The sequence below is a fragment of the Mugil cephalus genome, chromosome 4, assembly GCF_022458985.1.
Source record: "Mugil cephalus isolate CIBA_MC_2020 chromosome 4, CIBA_Mcephalus_1.1, whole genome shotgun sequence".
Lineage (NCBI taxonomy): Eukaryota > Metazoa > Chordata > Actinopteri > Mugiliformes > Mugilidae > Mugil > Mugil cephalus.
The window spans coordinates 21685434-21705604 of record NC_061773.1 but is presented as its reverse complement, the minus strand read 5'-3'; the positions used below and the strand labels follow the sequence as shown (position 1 = coordinate 21705604).

The 20171-nt window shown below is 44.3% G+C and overlaps 1 protein-coding gene across 3 annotated transcripts in view; it reads right to left on the bottom strand.

The window, feature by feature from the left end:
* Window positions 1-894: 894 nt before the first annotated feature.
* Window positions 895-20171, bottom strand: part of LOC125006662 (titin-like) — a 28935-nt gene continuing 9658 nt past the window's right edge. The window contains exons 1-14 of one of the 3 annotated variants that reach the window (XM_047582919.1): window positions 14209-14533; window positions 12516-12697; window positions 12281-12369; window positions 11855-11991; window positions 11545-11725; window positions 11303-11450; window positions 9510-10787; window positions 8414-8683; window positions 7812-8144; window positions 6217-6375; window positions 5560-5733; window positions 3900-3981; window positions 3636-3784; window positions 895-3540 (exon numbers count right to left, since the gene is read on the bottom strand). In XM_047582919.1, the coding sequence (XP_047438875.1) occupies window positions 3274-3540; window positions 3636-3784; window positions 3900-3981; window positions 5560-5733; window positions 6217-6375; window positions 7812-8144; window positions 8414-8683; window positions 9510-10787; window positions 11303-11450; window positions 11545-11725; window positions 11855-11991; window positions 12281-12369; window positions 12516-12697; window positions 14209-14440 (3681 nt within the window). In that variant the 5' untranslated portion in view covers window positions 14441-14533 and the 3' untranslated portion in view covers window positions 895-3273. Of the gene's footprint in view, window positions 3541-3635; window positions 3785-3899; window positions 3982-5559; window positions 5734-6216; window positions 6376-7811; window positions 8145-8413; window positions 8684-9509; window positions 10788-11302; window positions 11451-11544; window positions 11726-11854; window positions 11992-12280; window positions 12370-12515; window positions 12698-13907; window positions 14090-14208; window positions 14534-20171 lie in introns of those variants that run through there. The other 2 variants (XM_047582921.1, XM_047582920.1) reach the window with 2 other exon arrangements.

Genomic DNA, 20171 nt, shown 5'->3' with positions numbered 1-20171 from the left:
CGCCTCTCGACATGTATGTCACGTCCATTCCAGCCACCGTCACCAACCTCACGCTGCGCGTTGCCAGATTATCCTCAGAGGACATGGCGGTCGTAGCAGGGCGGGTACCAAATCTCCTCCATCTCCACATAGACCCCTGGCCCTCACATTTAGGAGCTCACACCGCTCAAATCCCGACACTGTTCCCAAAGCTCAAGAGCCTCAAGCTTCGCCACGAACACGTACCAGAGAAAGATTTCTTACACCTCCACCGGCTGCAGGAGCTGCAGCACCTGGAGATTCTGGATAACCTGCCGCATCTCCCTGAACTCACTGGAAAGCTTCAAGCTCTCACTCAGGACAGACTGCAGGTCACAGCCGCTGCTCAGCGGAGACACGAGACGTGTCCTTGTTCCTGTCTAGTTTGATGATTTTTTTTTTTTTTTTTGACCAGTCATTCAGGATTAGTTTAATATTTTAATTTTCAACATAATTTGCATGGATGTTAACTTGGATGCGCATCCCTGCTTTATGATGTAGTTATTTTTTATCTGAAACTAATCAGGGGAACAAAAAGAAACAATTGATACTTAAAATTGTGTCCATTTGTTTCCCACCTTTCTTTAATCTTTTCTTTTTTTTTGTTTGAATTACTTGAACGACAAAGCATAAGTTTGTAAGGGGCCAAAAAAAAAAGTGCAGGAAACTGTATGCCAAATGTGCTGTTACCATGTTATAATAATGAAGTGCACCTTATAATTTTTTTAATATTCTGTACACATCTCATTTTGTATAGTGCTGTAAATCAATTTGTAATGTGAAGCTTTGTGCCAGAGTTTTATTTGGTGTAAAAGAGCAAAAACAGGACAGCAGTAGTTTTGTGCGGTACATGAAAGCACGAGAGAATGCCGGAAATAAATACAATATGTTTTATTCGCAGAAGTTGCATTAATCAATCAGTAGTGGGGACCCACATAAGCTTACACCCCACCCACACAAAAGAGCTGGAACAATCGACGGCTCATGAGAAAGTTCAAAAAAAGAAAAAAGAAAAAAAAGTAAAAGAATCACATGAATCCACTTACAAAGCAAAGTTCACTTAATCACATAAACAGTGAGTAGCTTTGATTTCTCTAATGAATTCTTTGACAGAAGCAAAAACTATAAGGCAACCTATCGTAAGAAGATAAATATACATGAGCAGAATTAACTAAATTCCTTTATTTATTTATTTTTTTAATAGGCATACACAGGTGAACTGAAGACGCAAATGATGAAGTCTTTTCCGACACCCACGGCACCTGCTACATCCTGTAAATCTGAAATCAGCTACAAGTGAACACCGTACTCTCTGCTGGATGCCTTTCCCGTCGCCTCCAATACAGTGTTAAAGATGCGCCACAGCAGAGGAAGCCTCTCCCAGAGTTCAGCACGGAAAGAGTCAAATCACAGGGAAAGGCTGAGAACACCACAGTGTATAAGACCTTATTGCATTGACATGTTTGGCACAAGAAATATCTTTTTTTTTTTTAAATGAAAACAAATGTGTGAATGACTGTGGACACTAAACACGGATCGAAATCAAAGGCAACGGATCATATGTGGCAAGAACAAATGATGATAAAAAGAATTAAATTTTGCTAAAGGCTCAGCGTAATATTCTGATCCCTGACCAGCTTCAGTCCATCCAGCTTCCATCAGTGAGGTCTGCACTGATCCCAAATCAGATCACAGTTTATAATAAAAAGATTCTGAATTCTGCGTTCCCTCTGACGTTAGACACACTCATACGTGCGTGTTTGTGTGCGTGTGTGTGTGTGACAGAATGAGACCAGGGTAAACTATTGTTAGCTTACATGCCAATAGAGCCAGCTCTTTGCATATCGGTGTGAACCCCAACAGCTCACAAATATATAAATTCTCATCAAAACCATGACAAAACACAGTTCTGCCACAAAGTGTATTACAGGCATATAAATTTAGATTGTGATTGTAACAGCAACTGGCAGCTGGTGCTGATGCAACTGAAATAAATTGCATGCTTCTAATTTGAAAGCACAAACGAATTCAACCGAGCTCATTACTAAATCTCATACGGTGAGAGATGCACGTATCTAGCAAACAGTACAACATGGAACTAATGCCGCGATAAAGCATCATCCTATTCATACTGCTGTTTCCGTGGATGAAAACAGCAGTAAAATCTCAAAACGAGTAAAGTCAGTAAACTCTGATTTGGCTTTGTCTTTTTCATGAATTGCACCACAAATTTAAAACATTTCTAACCATACCATGTATTTTACTCTTTTTGATACCTATATTGTGATATAATTAGTTGCAGCACTTCAATTTTATTTGAAAATGATTCATGTGAATGACACACAACTTAGAGAAATCACAAATGTAAAACTCGCTCCAGGTAAAAAGGCTTAAATGATTTTTTTGTTGTTTTTTATTTTTAATATCCGATTTCACCTCCGGTGGGAAATAACCCAGTTGCAATTTGGCATAAATGCGAATGAAATGTAAGTTAAAACTCCTGGTTTCATTTTCATAGGAAAACTGTAGAAAAATAAAAACTAATATCTGGATGACACCAACATATAAAATGCACCATAAGAAGGATCTGTTGTCGGGGAGTGCAGAGGTTGGAGTATGTTGCGGTTCAGTGTGCGTGCGTATGCGTGCGCGTACATGTGAAGTTTATTCATGGTTATTTTTAAATGGCACCTCAAACGTTTCCAAAGCTAGAAAAATACATCTTTTTTCAGCACTCATTGGCCAAGCACTGAGTATTCAACACTCAATATACTGTAAAACTGCTTAAGTCAACTCTCCAATGGTCCATGCAATCAAGCAACTGTCTCATATCTGCATAAAACTATGTCAACATAGGCTCACCACCACATTACGCAAGGACTTGCCCTGCAAATGGGGGAACAAAACATCTTACAAGTCAGGGCTCTTAACAAGTTTCTTAACTGCGTCTTAGCATCGTCGCCGTTTCTACTGTGCACATGAATAAAATAAAAATCTCTTTGGGCTCTCTTATAAATGTCTTTAGTAAAATTGTGAAATGCCAAACCTGAGAGGTCGGACAGCCAAAGAAGTCCCTTCAGTGTCATGAGTTAATAGTCAGAGACATATCCCGCCTTTCTTATGATGTGACTGACAAATGCGTTAACACACGCCGTCTGGAAAAACCACACAGATGCACACGGACATCCATCCACACGTGCACGTAAATAGATGTGTGGATGCACGCTCGCGCGCATTTGCACACGGACATGCAGCCTAACTGAAGAGTTTGACGAAGCAGCCGTGGCAGTAAGGCTTGTCGTTCTGCTCTTTGAACGTGCCCTTGTTGAGCTGCTTGAGGCAGAAGGCGCACACGAAGTGCTCCGGGTGGAACTTCTTGCCCATGGCCGTGATGCAGCGGCCCGTGATGGGCTTCTGGCAGCCGGAGCACAGCGAGCCGCGGCGCTCGTGGTAGTGGGACTCGCAGTACGGCTGGCCCTCGTGGTCGAAGAAGCTGCCGTTTATGAAGGGAGTGAAGCACTCCTGGAAAACACACAAAAACAGAATATTTGTGACGGCAGCTCGGCGCAAAAACACTCCGGACGCTTTAAATTCGGATGACTCGTCCAGTGACTCACCCTGCAGACGAAGCACTCGGGGTGCCACAGCGAATTGAGAGCAGAGATGTAGTTCTCGAGGATGGCCCGGGCGCAGCCGCCACATTTGGGGGCAAACATGTCAAAGTAGTCCTTTCTGCAGAACGCCTTTCCATCCTTCTCGTGGAAACCTAAAGGGGCGGGAAAGGCGCACTGACTCACTCTGCGCGCACCTCGATTCCTGATTGATTGCGACAATAATGAAACGGGTCTGATTCAGCGTGTGCCAAGGAGTGTGGCCATTACCTTCTGGTCCAAAAAAGGCTCCGCACTGGGCACAGAAGAAGTGCTCCGGGTGCCAAGTCTTGTCCAGAGCTGTCACAACTTTCTGTGAAACAAAGGAAAAGCAGAGGGCCATTATTTCAGTGTTATTTAACTGTTAATTATCATTAATATTTAGTCAACATGCAGGCGTATATGTGCGTGTCGTTATGGAAATATGTCAGACGCCACTAGAGGGCAGGCGAGGACCAAGGAGCCAAAGTCCAAGGATAATACGACTGTTCGCTCATGTTTTCCAGGCCGTAGACACACTGTCCTGGTAATGCACAATTTTAAGTCATCCACTCTTGCTACGCTTCAGCGCAACACTTACACAATGTAAACCACTGTTACAGAGCTCTGTGCATTTCAGAGAAGAATAATTATTCTTGACTTCACCAGCAGGAGGAGCAGTGTTGAAGAAGCGCGTATTGCGAGAGAGGGAAAATTTGTTTTCCATATAGATTTAGAGCTAATAAATAAAACATATTACAAAAAAATACTGTAACTGCAACTGAGCATCACTAAAGTTCCTCCGATTTAACATTTTCTTACTAAACGATGAAAGGAGAAGGTCAGAAAGAGGTGATGGATATGCTGTGGATGTCAAAACCGCTTGCTTGAGGATGAGTTTGGAAAACTTGGCAGTGACTCATGTTGGCCTTTCCCCAGACTAAAGTCCACGGTTACACAGTCTACTTCCCTTCCAGTACCTTTGGCGGCGAGTATGAGTGTGTGAATAAAAAAAGACTCCAATGAGAGAGTGTCGCACAGAAGAGGATGACGGAGGGTTTGACAAATGCGAGGAGAGAACAGTGAGTCGGTCTGTCAGCATCCGCGTCGGGCTAGTTTCCTGAGAAATGTAATTACTCACCGAAGAAACTAATCACTGAACCGTAAGCCTGATGAATTTCACAACTTCTGGTACCTTTGAGCAAATCATCATTATGTGACGTCAAGGTTTTTGCTGCTTTCTGCTTCCACTCAGCTACACGCCAGAGGTTAATAATATATGTGATGACACATAAATGCACCAATAAATAAAATCCAATGCATCATTTCACTCTTTTCAGTGAATGGGTCTCACTGATGTGCAGCCACATCCTGACTTTGTCCCCAAACTCTCATTTAACGCAGCCTTCATGATTAAAATAAATAAAAAAAAAACACGGTCCAAATCACAGAGAGGTTGATTCTCACTTGATCAGCATCATCAAAGGAGCTCCGTGTTTAGTTTTTACTTTACAAATTACGTACAAGGCCGATTTGCAATTTGCACAGGATTAAGATCACAGACGCCTTCTGCAATTTCTCCAATTTTTTGTAGAAGCTACCACCCATCCTGCATTCTGAACTGATAATAGTAACTGTAATATATTTACTTTATTAGTAACAGTAATCTCTCAGTGGATTACTTGATGCATTACTACATGCACTAGGAATCACTTTGCCCTGACTGACAATGAGCATTGACGAGGATGCACATTCTCCTCGAGAATGAAAAGCAACGTCTACCATGTAGTGATTTTTCCAGTAAGGGCTTAGTCCATTAGGCTATGAATAAATAAATATCATTATCTGTCCATTCACTGTATGCACGGCATATATGTTTGGGTGTGAGTGTGTGTGTGTGTGCATTACTAACATCCAGTATGGGCCCATTACAGTAGTGGCATCTCGGCGAGAAGAGGCTGTGGTAGTCTTTCTCGCAGTACGGCTGCCCCTCGCGCTCAAAGAAGTTCTTGGAGCCTATCTCCTCCTGACAGTGGGTGCACACAAAGTGCTCAGGGTGCCACGTTCTGCCCATGGCAGTCACCACCTGGTGAGGGGAGACACAGCGCATCAAAATGTAATGAGGGTGCAAGGGAAAAGGCCTGGCTTAGCAGAGGATGGCTGCATGCAAGACACAAAGGGATTACTGACTGCAATGTACAAGAGATTCCACAAACCGAGCTTTAAAAAATTATAACCATTTTTGTCTTCATTGTGCCTTTATGTTTTATTGAATTTATGTTATTTACTCCTTGTAAAAACAATGTGCTTCGATGCAAAGTAGCGTAAAAGTAATTTATTTTTAGGGTTTTACAGGATTCTAATAATAATCTAGAAATAAATATACTACGCCATAAAAATACTAAAGCCAACATTGCACAATCACTCTGTAACTCAAGGAAATAAATTTCAACTTCCTCTAGACATATGACGTATTCTGTTCACAAATACAACTATAATTCAAATTTAGTGTGCGCAGTAAATCTGAGCGTTCATGCTCGTCACAATGCGAATGATTCTGCATCACTACCTGTCCAACTATCGGCTTCTTGCAGGCGCCACAGACGCCCTTAGCCACCGTCTGGACTCCGAGCCGGTTGAGGTCGGACTGCAGGCTTCCCAGCATGTTGTCCAGCTTGTTGGCTGGTTTGGGGGCAGCAGTGGGAGAAGTCTTCCCCTGTGACTGGATCTGACAGAGATGGAGCAACAAAGTGGTTTAACTGGACTAATTCAGGCATTTCAGGGGTTTACAATGTAACAGACACACTTGAGTAAATTGGATGTAGTAAATATTTCCATGAAGGACCTCTTATTTTCGTAATTTATGAAGTATTTAATAGAACTATTTCATGTTATTTGAACTAGTCTGTGCCTGTATTGCTGGTGGTACACCTAATGAACAAATTCTTGGTCAAAGCTGGATCCCCAATAACAAATAAAGGATGGCCCCCAAAATACAAGGCTGGCATCTAACAGAAAAGTCCAACACACAGAATCCCTTTAGGAAATGAAGGGTTTCTGTCCAATCAAATGCTACAGCGTTTTTCTCATAAGAAACTGTTGGGATAAATGATAAATGAGCGCACTGGTCAGTAACTAACGTCCAAGTTTGAACATGATCTACAGCCTTTTCAGAGCAAGCTGTTGAGAGACATATGTCTCAGGTGACAACGGTGAATCTAGATGAATGGTGTCTCCTCTTGCGGTTAGACAGAGAAGAGACAGAAAGAACGAGCCAATCCATCAAAAAGCCAAATAAAAACATGTTCTGATCAACCCTAACCCAGGACGAGGACTCTCTGATAACAGCGTGTGTGTGTCAGTATGCGTCTGGCTACTGTAACGTAAGGAAACACAGACCTTCTCAAATGGTGCGGTTATTGGAGCTTCATGACTCCTACATTCCACTGTGAGAGAAAATAGAAACTCCGCTCCATGTATTCCCTCTTACCCTCTTTCCACACACACCCACGCGCAAATGACCTTCTTACCTTGGACGAAATAAAATGACAAGGCTTCTTTCTGGGGCTTTGACTCATGCATATTTAACGCCACTCGTGTCAATCTGCCACACCAAGCCTTCCCCAAATGACTTCACAAAAAAAAAAAAAAAAAAAAAAAGGACAGGGTGGCTCACGACAGACGCAATGGTATTCCACTTCAACAGGCCGGTATCTAACCTAACGGAGCCTGTTGACTTAAGTCCCTGTGAGACACGCTATAATAGTGGCGGTAACTGTGCTGTCATGTGGCAGATTGGGTTTCGGTTGCAGCGGCGAGCTTCCCATTCCTGTGCATGGCAGGACACTTAGTGTAACAGGAACATTGGGGAGCAACACTCTGCTGCTTTCCCCTAAGCTCCTAAATTCTCTACTCCGCTCTGAACACACAGCTCTTGGCGCCGTCAGATGTCAGAATTAGAAAAGGGACTCTAGCCCGGATGCCAGCAGCCCTCGGGGGGGGGGGGCGACCAGGACTGACTGGATTTCAGACAAAGCTTTTTTGGTGGCTAACGATTCTACACCAGCAGTAAAAACGACCACATAACCCGCAAACGAGCTCAAGATAAACAACTCCTGGTAAAGAGAGCATCTAGTAGAAAAGTGGAAAGTGAGTTTGCCGTGCCTGCATCGGTGGGAAGACGGGGTCGTACTCCGTCTGACAACCCACTGATACAAAGAGTTTGGGAGGCGGGGGCGGCGTGATGGGCTTGGGCGGGGGGCTCGGCGAAGGTGTGGGCAGGACGGGAGGCGGCGTGGGCTCTCTGGGGGGGGGAGGAGGAGTGGGCTCCTTAGGGGGCGGTGGGGTCGGTTCTCGAGGAGGAGGGGGCATCGGAGGGGGCGGTGGCAGCGGCGGAGGAGTCTGCTTGACCGGGGGCAGCTTTTTGGGTGCGGGGGGAGGTTGCGGAGGGGGAAGGACTTTTCTCTGTGGGGCGGGTGATTCGGGAGGGATGATGATCTGAGGGGGGGAGGGGGGTAGAAGGAGAAAGGAAACACCACAGAAAAGAGAACGAACAGACAAGATGGAAAAGAAAACAGTTAAAATGAAAAATAGGTGAAAGCGGTGAAAAGTAAGAGACTGTTTAAACCGACTTATAGCGACAATTTTATGGCAAAATGATAAATATTATTATAAATATTGCCAACTTGTCTCTTGACTGCCAGCCAAGCAGACATCAGGTTTAATTTCCAGCTTGGCTCAACACACGCCATGGGCCTCTAGTCTACCTTATCCACAGAGGGATGATTTCCTTCTTCCCGCGTCCGCTGTGGGTTGGACGTCACAATGACTCCCTCCGTCAGCCAATCATCAGGCTGTTGTTTGCGCCTGCGCTCCACTCGCCCAATGCCCAGTTTCCCCTGCAGCTCTTCGATAAGTCGATCTTGCGAGTTGCTCTTCTTCACGATGATTGGTCCCATTTTACGTCTCAGCAGTCCCTCCCTGTACATGGGATGCACATTGGTGGTCTCTTTGGTGCGGCGGATAACTGACTTCAGCTGGAGGGTAGATGAGAAGGAGGCTGGGATTGTGCCGTTGTACCAGAAAATCCATTTTGGTTGACAAGCACAAGCAGGGCAGGCGCAGCGTTGGATCACAACACTCGAGAACGGGCTTTCGGGTAAATGCGATGCAGTTTTTTTTTGGAGGAACTCAGGACCTCGGGTCAGGACCCGTGGCCATGCATGCTGGCCGGCTGAAGTCAAGACAAGTCTGTCACAAAATGCTCCAAACAAACGTCTGCACATGCCGAGGTAAGGCCAGCGATCAAAGAAGCAAACATTCTCGTACGTTCCTTCAGTTTGTGTACACATTCTTAGAGCATTTATGCATTAGCAAAACCTCTAATATGGACTCCTGGTATCGTCAGTGATTTAAAAGTAAACATGATAAGTCAGGCCCCATGACTAACACAGCAATGTGTAATGAAGCAAGTAGGGACGTGCGTCGACATCTTTTCAGCAAAGCTTTCAACACCAACCACAAACAGACCCTACTGGGAGACTTCTCCCTCGAGCCATTTTGCAATCGCTATATGACACCACATGCATCACACCCCAGAGAAAGAGGAGTTTTTCTTCATTTCGACATGTTTATATTGTTTCACAGCTCCTCAAGTACTTTGAGCATGAGCTGCTCTCCAAGAATAAGACTATTTCAGCCCTGAGAGCTACACTCAGGAATCAGTAAACAAAACCAATTCAGTCATTGAGATAATCTATATCTTAGATCGCGTGGATATTTAATGAGGAAAAACCACACGGCGTCTTAAATCCTCTTTAGCTTCATGCCAGCAGCTCATTTTAGTCAAGCCGAGCTTCCTACTTGACCAGAAGCAGATAGTCGCTCGACGGCAGAGGGCTGCTGTGACGGCAGGTCCAGGACTGCATCTGGTGTCCCAGGACAGGTGGAAGGGGTGAAACACTCGTCCACCCAGCTGGACTCAGTCATGGGTGTCAGGGTTCCCTCTCGGCTGAATTCGGGGTAAATTCCATCATCCTCCTCCCAGCATCTGTCTTCATCTCCAGGCAGGACAGAAGCAGATGGCTGGTTCTCTCCCAGTTGAGTGGAGTCAGGGGCTAATAGTTTGTCTAAAGCATCATCCAAAAATGGCTCCCGGCAAGGCCACGTTAAATCCAGAGCTTCACCGCCCTGATTTTCTGCAGAAGGGACATACCGGCCGTTTGATGGGACGGCGGCAAGTGGAACTGGAGAATCTCTGGGACTGCTGGTCCCTGGAACTGTGTACATTTTTCTGATGACTTGAGCAGGACTCTTAGGAACTGCCATGTCACTCTTTGGAACTGTTACTGGACTCGAAAGCCTTGGAACTGGACTTGAAAGCTTTGGGATCGTTACTGGACTAGCACACTTTGGGATCGTTACTGGACTAGCACACTTTGGGACGGTTATCGGACTAGAGATATTAGGGACTGTCACGGGACTTGCACTTTTTGGAACTGGACTGGAAAGCCTAGGAACCGTTATTGGACTAGCGCTCTTTAGCCCTGTCCTCACAGTGGACGGCACCGTCACTGGACTCTTTGTAGTTGCTTGTGGACTATGACTTTTAAGGACTAGGTTTTCAGGTTTAATGTCAGGGGGAACGGGACTCTTGGCTACAAGAACGGGACTGGGGTTTTTGGACGCAGTCACAAGATTCTTGGAAACAATAACTGGACTCGAGGTCCCTGAAGCAGGACCTGGACTAGAAGTTCTGCCAACAGTCACTGGACTTAAGCTTTTTCCAAGTGGACTTGAGACTTTGCTTGTGGACACTTTAGTCACCGACACATCCACATGAGACATCTCAGAAGTGACAGTGCCCCCGTCATTCTTCTCGGAGTACTGAAGGCTCTTAGACGATGTGATTACTACAGTAGAGCGAGGTGAAGATGTAGAGGCTGAGCAGCCATCTTCATCTATATGCAGCTCCAGGGGAATAGGTGTACAGGAGGGGGTAGTGTAACTAGAGGGTAGAGAAGTATCCAACGAACTGATATGGGGAGTTATAGATGGTTCAGCTACTCCTTGGACAAAAGGTGAACCAGCTACCACCAAAGGGTCGACCGAATCCTGATTCACAGACAACTGGGTGTCGGACTGAATCAGGAGCAATGATGAAAACAATGTACATACAAACACAAGACATACACAGTGGTAGAGAAAAGAGAAAGTGATCAGGAAAATAGAGAATGAATTGAGGTTGAAGGGAATAAATAGTAAAAAAGTGAAACAGATTTCTATTCTACAAAATAAGTGGGACCAGATACTCTGAACCTCAAGTGCTAAGGTGTTAACCTGCACTGAATGCAGTAATCAAAGATAAACAAAAGGCCAGTAAGGAAAACATAAGTTCAAACCAGTATGGTCATTGCGCTGCAATGTAATCGGTATATTACGGGTTCAAGAAAAACTTGCTTGCGGTAAGCGTGTAAGTGATGTGGAACGTTACGAAACCACAGATATGGAAATAAAATTAGTCAGATCCAATTGACTTCTACAATTAATTTAAGAGCGGTGCTGAGCCCTAATGTAGGATAATCCTTCACACGGCGCCAAAAATAACTGTCCTCCATCAATCAAACACCAAACACGCACTTCTGCACCACACTCACATTGCTTTGGACTTTAAAGTCAGACAGGGAAGCCATTAGCTCGTCCAGTTCTCGTGTGGCAGAGGAGGCTGACATTCTGGCTTGTTGTTGTGATAGCGTGTCATCTTGTCCATCCGTGTGTTCATCTGACACCCCCAAGGGTGTGGGACTAAGGACGACAATATGACAGTCAATTTATAAATATGAAAACATCTACGCTCATTTATTGCCCAAATAGAGTATATATGAGTACAATTCCTTACATGGCTGATGGCACAGAACTTTCAAGCTCATCTAGCAGGCTCTCTACACTTGGTCGTACATCCTCTATACCATGTTTTTGCTTTGCCAACACAGGTGGAGCTGCTTTGCCTGCAGTGGAGACGCCGTTCTCTTGGATATGGTGGACAGTGCTGTAGGCAGGCAGAGGCGGAGCTGCTTCTTCTATTAAAAGAAAAAAAAAGGGCATGATGACGCGATGACAGTGGAAGCAAATATAACTGTAAAGCCACAAAAAGCAGTGCCATAGTTAGACAGTTTCATGAGGCAGCAGATCAGAAAGAGTAAAGAGACCTTCTGTGGGGAAGGCAGGGGTGCTTTGCTGGACAGCATTGAGTTCCAACAGCAGGCGATCCAGCTCCGACAGGTTGCTGCCCAATGACGAGTTCATGGCAGCTGATGACTCACTGGTCTTCTGCTTATTAGGGAAGCTGGACAGAGTGGAGATAAAAAAAAACAAAAAAAACAATGTTTATCACCAAGGGGGTTATCAGGCCAACCAGAGGCTTAAAGCAGAGCCAAAAGCCCAGTTCAGACGTAGGATTACGACTCTGTTTTCACTCTAGTCTGACATAAATATTTTAACTGCTTTCTATCATCTAACAAAACAGATTTATAACAGCTACTACACAAGCAAACTCAGTAAAATATATTCCCAAAGTGGTAGGATGACATAGTTAATATACGGTTGTGTACTGTACTGTAACAGATCACCCTAACCTGTATACGTGGTCCTCTTCACCGATGGGTTGGCTTGGACTGGTGTCGCTATCTCGAGACCAGGGACTTTTCTGAGCCGAGTTAAAGGACTGTAAAGAGGAAGTTGGAGTACTGAGAAGAGCGTTCACAAAGGAAGCAGCACATTTTTACACCGTCATTCACGAGTAATTGAAACAATGCCTTTAAATGACCATGCTAGGGGGCCCTTCACAGCAACACGTGCGAAAGCATTTACCTCTGTTTCATCAAGTCCGTTCACAGGCTGCTCAGAGGGAGCGGGTGGGACTTGGGAGGGAGAGGAGGGGTCTTGCTGGGTCTGACCCCTGACGGGGAAGGAGTAGGCGGCCTCTTCAGACAGGAAAAGTGGCCGCTTGGAAATGTGCGATGTTGTGGACTCGAGGTCCGCCAGCAACGCATCTGTGGAAACACAAATCTCAGATTACATCGTTGTAGCTCTTTTAAACACGAGTCACAGTTTTAAACTGATAAACATTGTGTGTGTAAATCAACAGAGACAAATGTGTACATCTTGGCCGCTGTACATAGATTTGCCCGAGATAAGTGGGACCTCATCTCTCTATATCAGTACTGTTATAGCAGGGTTTGCTGCTAGACTCTTTCTACTGATATACTTCTCTACTAAAGATATCCAGGTGAAAGTTTTTTTTTTTTGCAAGAAGTGTGGTGAAATACTATGAGCCTGTACACTAATCACAATCACTGCATTATAAAACATTACGTAACATACCACACCAACAGACTTAATCGACAGGGTCAATCCAACAGCGATAAAAAGAAAAATTGAATTCACCAACTACTCCTTGCGGGTATTGTTTAAATCATTACGTGTTCTGTCTGCATACACCAGCACGGAATAATTACTGCTTCTTTCGCAACCTGTCAAAAACCAATGTGCACTGACATCAGCGGAGGAGGAGTTGTAAAAGGTGAATCATGCAAGTCTTCAGGGCCGCTCCTTTGGTTACTCATTGACCCTCCGCTGCCTGCAGTCGTAACATTTAAACCCAAGAGTTGCTGTCATGTCTGCAACCAGGTACACATGCATATACTTTCTATCTACACACTGACAGCTAACACCTCCAAGCAAGAAAGCAGCCACTTATTCAGTCATCCTAACTAGTAGGTAGAAGGACACATAACATTCAGGGGGATTTAATGAAGAGCGCAGGCTGTATTACTGAATACTTATTTTAGCACACTCTCTCTCCACACCAGGGTCTAGTTACTCTAGCAGAATTTCACAAGTCCTAAAAAATAAAAATAATGATTTTTAAAAACCCCGATCTAACGAGGAATGTCTTAAAGTGTCAGCAAACTATTGCGGTTTATATATAGTGTTAGTGTACCAGCCTGTCATAGGAAAGTAAAGACACTGTTGCTTCCTGTGTCTTTAAAATATAGTACAAATAACCAATAAATAGAAATAGCAAATCAACAGTGCAGAAAAGCCCATTAAAAAGAATTTAAACTGTTTTGTTCGATGGGAAAATCTGATAATGTTGAGCTGTGGTCAACAGCCAATGGTGCACTGAAGTCACATCCTAAAATTACACACAGTGGCAAGGCAGACACTCTCACAGCTAAAGTATATTGACATGAGACATACCTTACAAAAAGATAAAACTGGACATCCAAAGGAATTGCGGAGGAGGAAGAGGACAACCTAAACACACTGTCTGCCAGGCAGGAACTGCCTTTCTTAACTCTACCATCGGCACAAGAGAATACGAGACAAGCAGGAGGAGGAGGAGGAGGAAGAGTTGAGTGCAACTGACAGCAGGACAGAGAGAGAGGGTCAGGGCAGAGAGGGTAAGGACGGGTTAAAATTAATAGCAGGGGTTTAGGTTCACCCTTCCACCGAGCACCAACCTAGCTGCCTGAAAGCTCGAGTAAGAGATACTACTCACGCAAAACGACGGACCACTGAGGCAGGAGCCGTCCAACTTTATCAGTCCGAGCCCGTAAGAGCGGGTGAAGGCGTGCGCGGTCGGTGCGAGGAAATGAGGAAAGTTGAGTGCAATAAGAGCTCTTATTAACAGAGGCATGCCCAGCTGAGGGAGTGGTATCACAAAGGTATATAAGGGCTATAATCAGCCCCTCCTTCACCCAGTCAACACGGGCTCTGCTTGGGTTACTCATGACTCACACTCATTTTAATGCTACATTATATTTAGTATATTTCAAGCACAATTGTAGTTGTATTAAAGTTGCAAACAGCACCAACGTCTAAGAGGAAGCTAACACATTCTACGGACAACACGGTGTCACCCGTTAGGTCGTAACTTGTACCGCCGAGACTCCCAGACAGAGAGGAGACGGAGAGAAGCTGAGCCAGATCACTACCAGGTCCTCTTGGACCAACTTAGCATTAGCGTGGTTAGCATGATTAGCATGGCTAACATGCCAGTCGACTGGGTTTCACAGCAGAGGCTCCTCTCTGGACCCGGGTACGTTTCTCAGAGTTTCATTATGATACAGCACTGTTTACACTACAGGAGCCAGCTCTGCGAGAGTCTTTAACTTGGAAAAAGAAAAGAAGAAGAAAAAAAACAACAAACAGCAACAACACACACCCGTAAAAGTAAAGCCAGAGATGCAATTATCACTGTTGTTAGTACATACCAAGTTTGGTGTGTGATAACAGCAGGTGCGCCTGACGCTCAACACTGCAGCTACACTTTTGTCATGAGAAGGGGAAGTTACCATGATTGTGGACTTTGTCGAAGAGGTTTCCTGTGTTAAAATATAAAGATTAGGACTTCTTCTTTACAACGTTTTTTCGCCACGTTTCTTTCTCTGCTGTGATGACACCACAGCACAGAACTGTTTTTTTTTTTTTTACACCAGTCCACCAACACTTTAACAGATGTCCAAATTGAGCAGCGCAAACAAAAAACACTCAAGATTACACTAAACCCACGGATTCAGCAGAACGAAAACGTGACTTAAGAGTTGATCGGACACTTCTCTGAAACCCTGCACGGATAAATGCTAGGAAAATGTGCAGGGCGTAAATGTGTAAATACAACTGATGTCACAACACAGTTTTACTGCAGCTGGTGGAGACCTCAAGTCAACAGATGTTAGTCCAGATGGTTTACACAAGAGATGTTAATCAACTTAGCTCTCGAGCTGAACTGGATTTAACCCTGGCTATTAAGAATCTGCTGCTCCAAAACACAGCTACCGCGCAAAAAAAAAAACATGTACCCCCAGGCTACGTAAAACACACTTTCTGTTTGGCACCGGGTTCTATGAGTGCGGTATCTTTAAAGTGTCAGAGGTCTTGCACCAAACTGAAGCAAGATCACTGAAATCGATCGGTCAGTTTCTTCAACTGTGCGGTTAAAGTGCAAATCTGGTCGACAAGATAGAGTTTAGCTCGGGAGCTGGTTTCTGTTCAGTGAACGGAGCGTGCTAGACATGCTCTAACCCATCCACAAACTGCACAAACACACAGAGGTGTGTCACCCTGCTCTGCCAAAGAGACATACCATAATATGCAGACACAAGTGCAAACACAGACTACCTCCCCAGTGACCAAAAATGGAACTACAGAAAAATGAGGAACTCATGAGACGTGAGGTCCACATCGTAAAGTGAACCTGTCTTTTGTAAAGAGAAGTTGAGAGGGAGAAAGAATGACTCAAGACGGCCCCCGCAAATGAATTCCAAATGGTTTAATAACGTCTATATCACATGTTACAAGTGCAAAGATAAGTAAGAGGGCAACGAATCTGGACTTAAACAGGCTACACGTAAATCTAACAAACTGCATCCATCAATTAAACACGGGCTTCGTCCGCAGCTAATGAACGCAGGAAAACACCAGCGCTCAGTTGGCTTCTACACCCACAATCCTAAACGTGACATGGCTGGGCACAGCTGGGCTCAAACAATGAGGAATGGAGGTGGGTGTGTCGAGAGAGAGTGCGATAGCGAGCGAAGCTGGGAAGTGTGTGTGCGTGGCGCGCAGCAGCAGCAGCAGCAGCAGCAGCAGCTGAATCCTCAGAGGCTAAAATGTGGGTTGACGCAGATTAAGGAGACTCCCTTCCTCCCAGATGAATGGTGTGCAATTTAATTACACCAACACTGCTTCACATGGGGCTCGTTAGGGGAGGAAGAGGGAGATAAAAAAAAGAAGAAGAAAAAAAAGAGGACTAGGGAGACTGGGGTGGCAGAAGAAGGGACAAAAAAGACAGGAAAATTAGGAATGAAGGGAGGAGGGGGGATGCAGGAAGAGGGTCGGGAGGGAAAGGAAACCATTTGAAGAGTTAAGTATGTTTACGAGGAGAGACAGTTAAACCAGCTTCTAAACTCCAACCTTTTTACATTCGACATGAAATTTAAATGGAATCTAATTAGACAAAGCAGCACTCTCGCTCCTGACAGTTTTGATGACTATAAATCCTAGATGTTACCAGAGGAAAGCCTCCATTATCCCCGACAGGACATCCTGTCTGCTGCTCTTTACTCTGCTCACACCGCAGGAGCTGCCATCAGTGCTGACTACTGCAAAGAGTCAATCAATGCCGTCTACCGTTCAACACATGTGCTCACGGTTCATTTCAGGGATTAGCTACTATCAAATGTAACGTAAGCACACACGGCACTTAACGGCCTGCAGGGGGCGATGTTGATTCACGCACGAGCGCACGGCTTTAGGGCTTTTTTATTCTCCGGGGCTGGTAACACAGACAAGTCTTTATCTGCGAGGTTCACAAATGCCAAGGCATTTGCAGAGATATGAGCTGACACCAAAGTGAAACCACCGAGGTGAATATTAGCTGCGAGACGTTGTCTCTCTCCGCAGCAACTTTACCTGCGTTCTCTGACCTCATTTCTATATCTCCCTACCCTCATTCCTTTCATTTCTTCCCTCTGCATTTGATGTGTTGCAAGGTGCGCGCCGGCTGATATGAATTCCTAGCGTGCCGCGGCTCGTCTCCCATACATGAGAGAGGAAGGGGGAAGAAATCCAGAGAAACGCGAGGCGCGCGCCAGCCCAACAAGATGGTCTGATAAGACCGAAAAGGCAAGACAGGGCAGAGGAAAGAAAAACAGAGAAGTCGCTTATTACACAAGAGTTTCAAAACGTTATACCTAAAGCAAGTTAAAAAACAAAAAAGAAAAACCCTGCTGTAAGGAACTATTTAGAGCTACTATTCTGCTGGATTAAAAACATGAGTGTACGTCGTCGTGAAGCGACAACCTCCGAGGGACGTCTGTTCAATGTGACACAAGCTGACAGACCGTGGCAGAGATGACGAATCCCTCTCTTCGCTAGTACCAGAAGGGGGGATATAAAAAAAAAAAAACAGGACAAGATGAGCGCACATGCCCTACAACCCTCTGGGCTTGTGTCAGGCAGCAGAAGGCCTGCGTCTGTGTTCGTTTGGAGCGCCTCAGTGGGCACACAAGAGCAAAACCTAAATCGCACAACAAACACACACAGGTGCGAGGGTAGACAACAACACTGGAGTCACAGGTGCCTTTTTTTCCCGCATACCGCCTACACATACCAGACCACAGACTGAGGCATCCAGGCCCCACTATTAATACTTCCCCGCCTGACCCTGACCCACGGGAGACGGGACAGGACGCATGATGTATGACCGTTCCTGTCAAAGCTTTAGTAAGGTATTACAGACCACCCACTTACTACTACTACTATTAGTGAATTACTAGTAAATTACTTTACATTTTCTGTGGTGTGTTCTACGCTGTACATCTGGAACAACACATCACCGCATGCACTTCAAAGTGGTTGATGTGCAACCACACCAATAGTGCTTTTCTTTACCTTTATGATGGAAAAACAACACCCTGCTGCGTTCGATAGAAAAAAAAAAAATGGGTGCACAGAGCACATCTACGCACATTTGCACCTTATGACAGATAACATGACAATAACAAAAAACAAAAAACAAAAAAACGCTGCTGCCGTACTGATAACGAACTAATAGAAACCACCAATTCAGTTCAGGTTCATTTCCTGTTTGTATGGGAGTATAAAAAGAATCAAAGCTAGAAACTGTGGCCACTATTACTGTGTCAACAATTTCAAAGATAAGAAGCTAGACATAAGTTCATTTTTTTGTAATTTTTCACTTTTACCTAATTCTTATTTTATTTTATTCTTATGTTCATATATGTTCTTTCTTATCTCATAATTTGCAGACAAAATAATAATTTCCCTACGGGGATCAATGAAGTGATTAAGAATCTGGAGTTTCCTTCAGCTCTACAAAGCTTCATAGCAACTCTTCGCCTTTTTGCCTCGGAGATCAATTAGTGAGCAATAATTACATATCACGAATGGCTTGCAGATAAAGTGGTGAAGTTCTGCAGTCCTCTTACAGACTGTAAAAAAAAAAAAAAAAAACTTGACAAGTTAAAAGTGCCAAAAATAAAACCTTGCAATTGTCGCAACTTCTGCAAAAACAACTTCACTTCTTGCTCCGGAAATTAAACTGTGCATCATAAAAAAAAGGGGGGGGGGGGTGTTTTTTAAGCTGTGCATGAGTGGCCAAAAGATAATAATTCAAAGGAACAGTGTGACATTTCGGAAAAATGTGTGCGCATTCTCTCTCATGCGGAGAGTTGGATGAGACCATTCTAACGCCTGTGAAGTCATGACGAGCCCTGCCTTTTCCCTGGAGGGGGGGGGGGGGCTAGGAAGGCTCTTTGACCAAACCTTTTCTCAAATGCGCTCTGAGCAGGCTGCAGCAGGCACAGCGAGCGACTCAAAAGAAGAAGCGACAGTTGACTGGAGGAATAGTCACAAGTTTGACACCTCAGCTCAGCTCACTTCCACTGAGAAAGAACCGCCCTTTCACACCGAGTCTGCTTTCCCAGAAGTTACTTTACGTTCAAATGTATGCAGCCTGCAAGTCAGTGAAGTGTCAGTGAAGACGTAAAGTAAAAGATGACCTCATAAAGAGGCGTGACGGAGATTAAACTTCCCTACAAAATAGTACATTAAACAGTTATTTTTACATTATGTGCATCTCTGCTGAGCCCATTTTTATCTTTCAGAGCTTTCCATTTCAGAAAACCTCTGTACTTCAAAGGAGATTGTACTTTGGTTATTTTTCTAACGTTTCCTTCCTTCTTTCTCAGCTGTTCAACCGTACCAGCCTCTCTGGCTACATCTTCTGAAGGACTGCCTCACAGCGCTCAGTGAGCTGACAGTGTGCATCTCAATTATTATTCTTAGTCTTCCGTGACTGCGGCATCAAAGCGGAACGTGGAGATTGCTTTTAAACTTTTATAGTTTCCGTCATATTTTTTTTTGCACCGTCTTTATTATCACACTTCTCACCAAGTTATTAATGTGCACTTCCATATTTGCTCATTTTTTAGGTGACTTGTGATTATTGCCCTTCATGGTTTCTCATCCACTCACCGGCCACTTTATTAGGTACACCTTGCTAGTAAAAGGTTGGACCCCTTTTGCCTTCAGAACTGCCTTAATTCTTCATCTTTATACTTTCAACAAGGTGCTGGAAACATTCCTCAGAGATTTAGGTCCATATTGAGATGATAGTATCACGCAGACGCTGCAGATTTGTAGATCAGCAGTTTCTGAAATACTTGCCATGTGATTGGTTGGTTAGTTATTTGTGTTAACAAGTAATTTTACAGGTGTGCGTAATACAGTAGCCAGTGAGTGTATTTATTTATATTTCGTTATGTAAGCTGCTTTTACTGTTGTGGGGGATATCAGTGTGATCTAAAATGTAATGACATTGTAATCTTCATCAGCCTTCTTTTAATCATTTGTACATATGTATAATAATGATAAAACAGATGAAACTTCCTGTCTCTCACCTATCTCACCTTTCCTCCCCATATTGGCCAAAGGCTT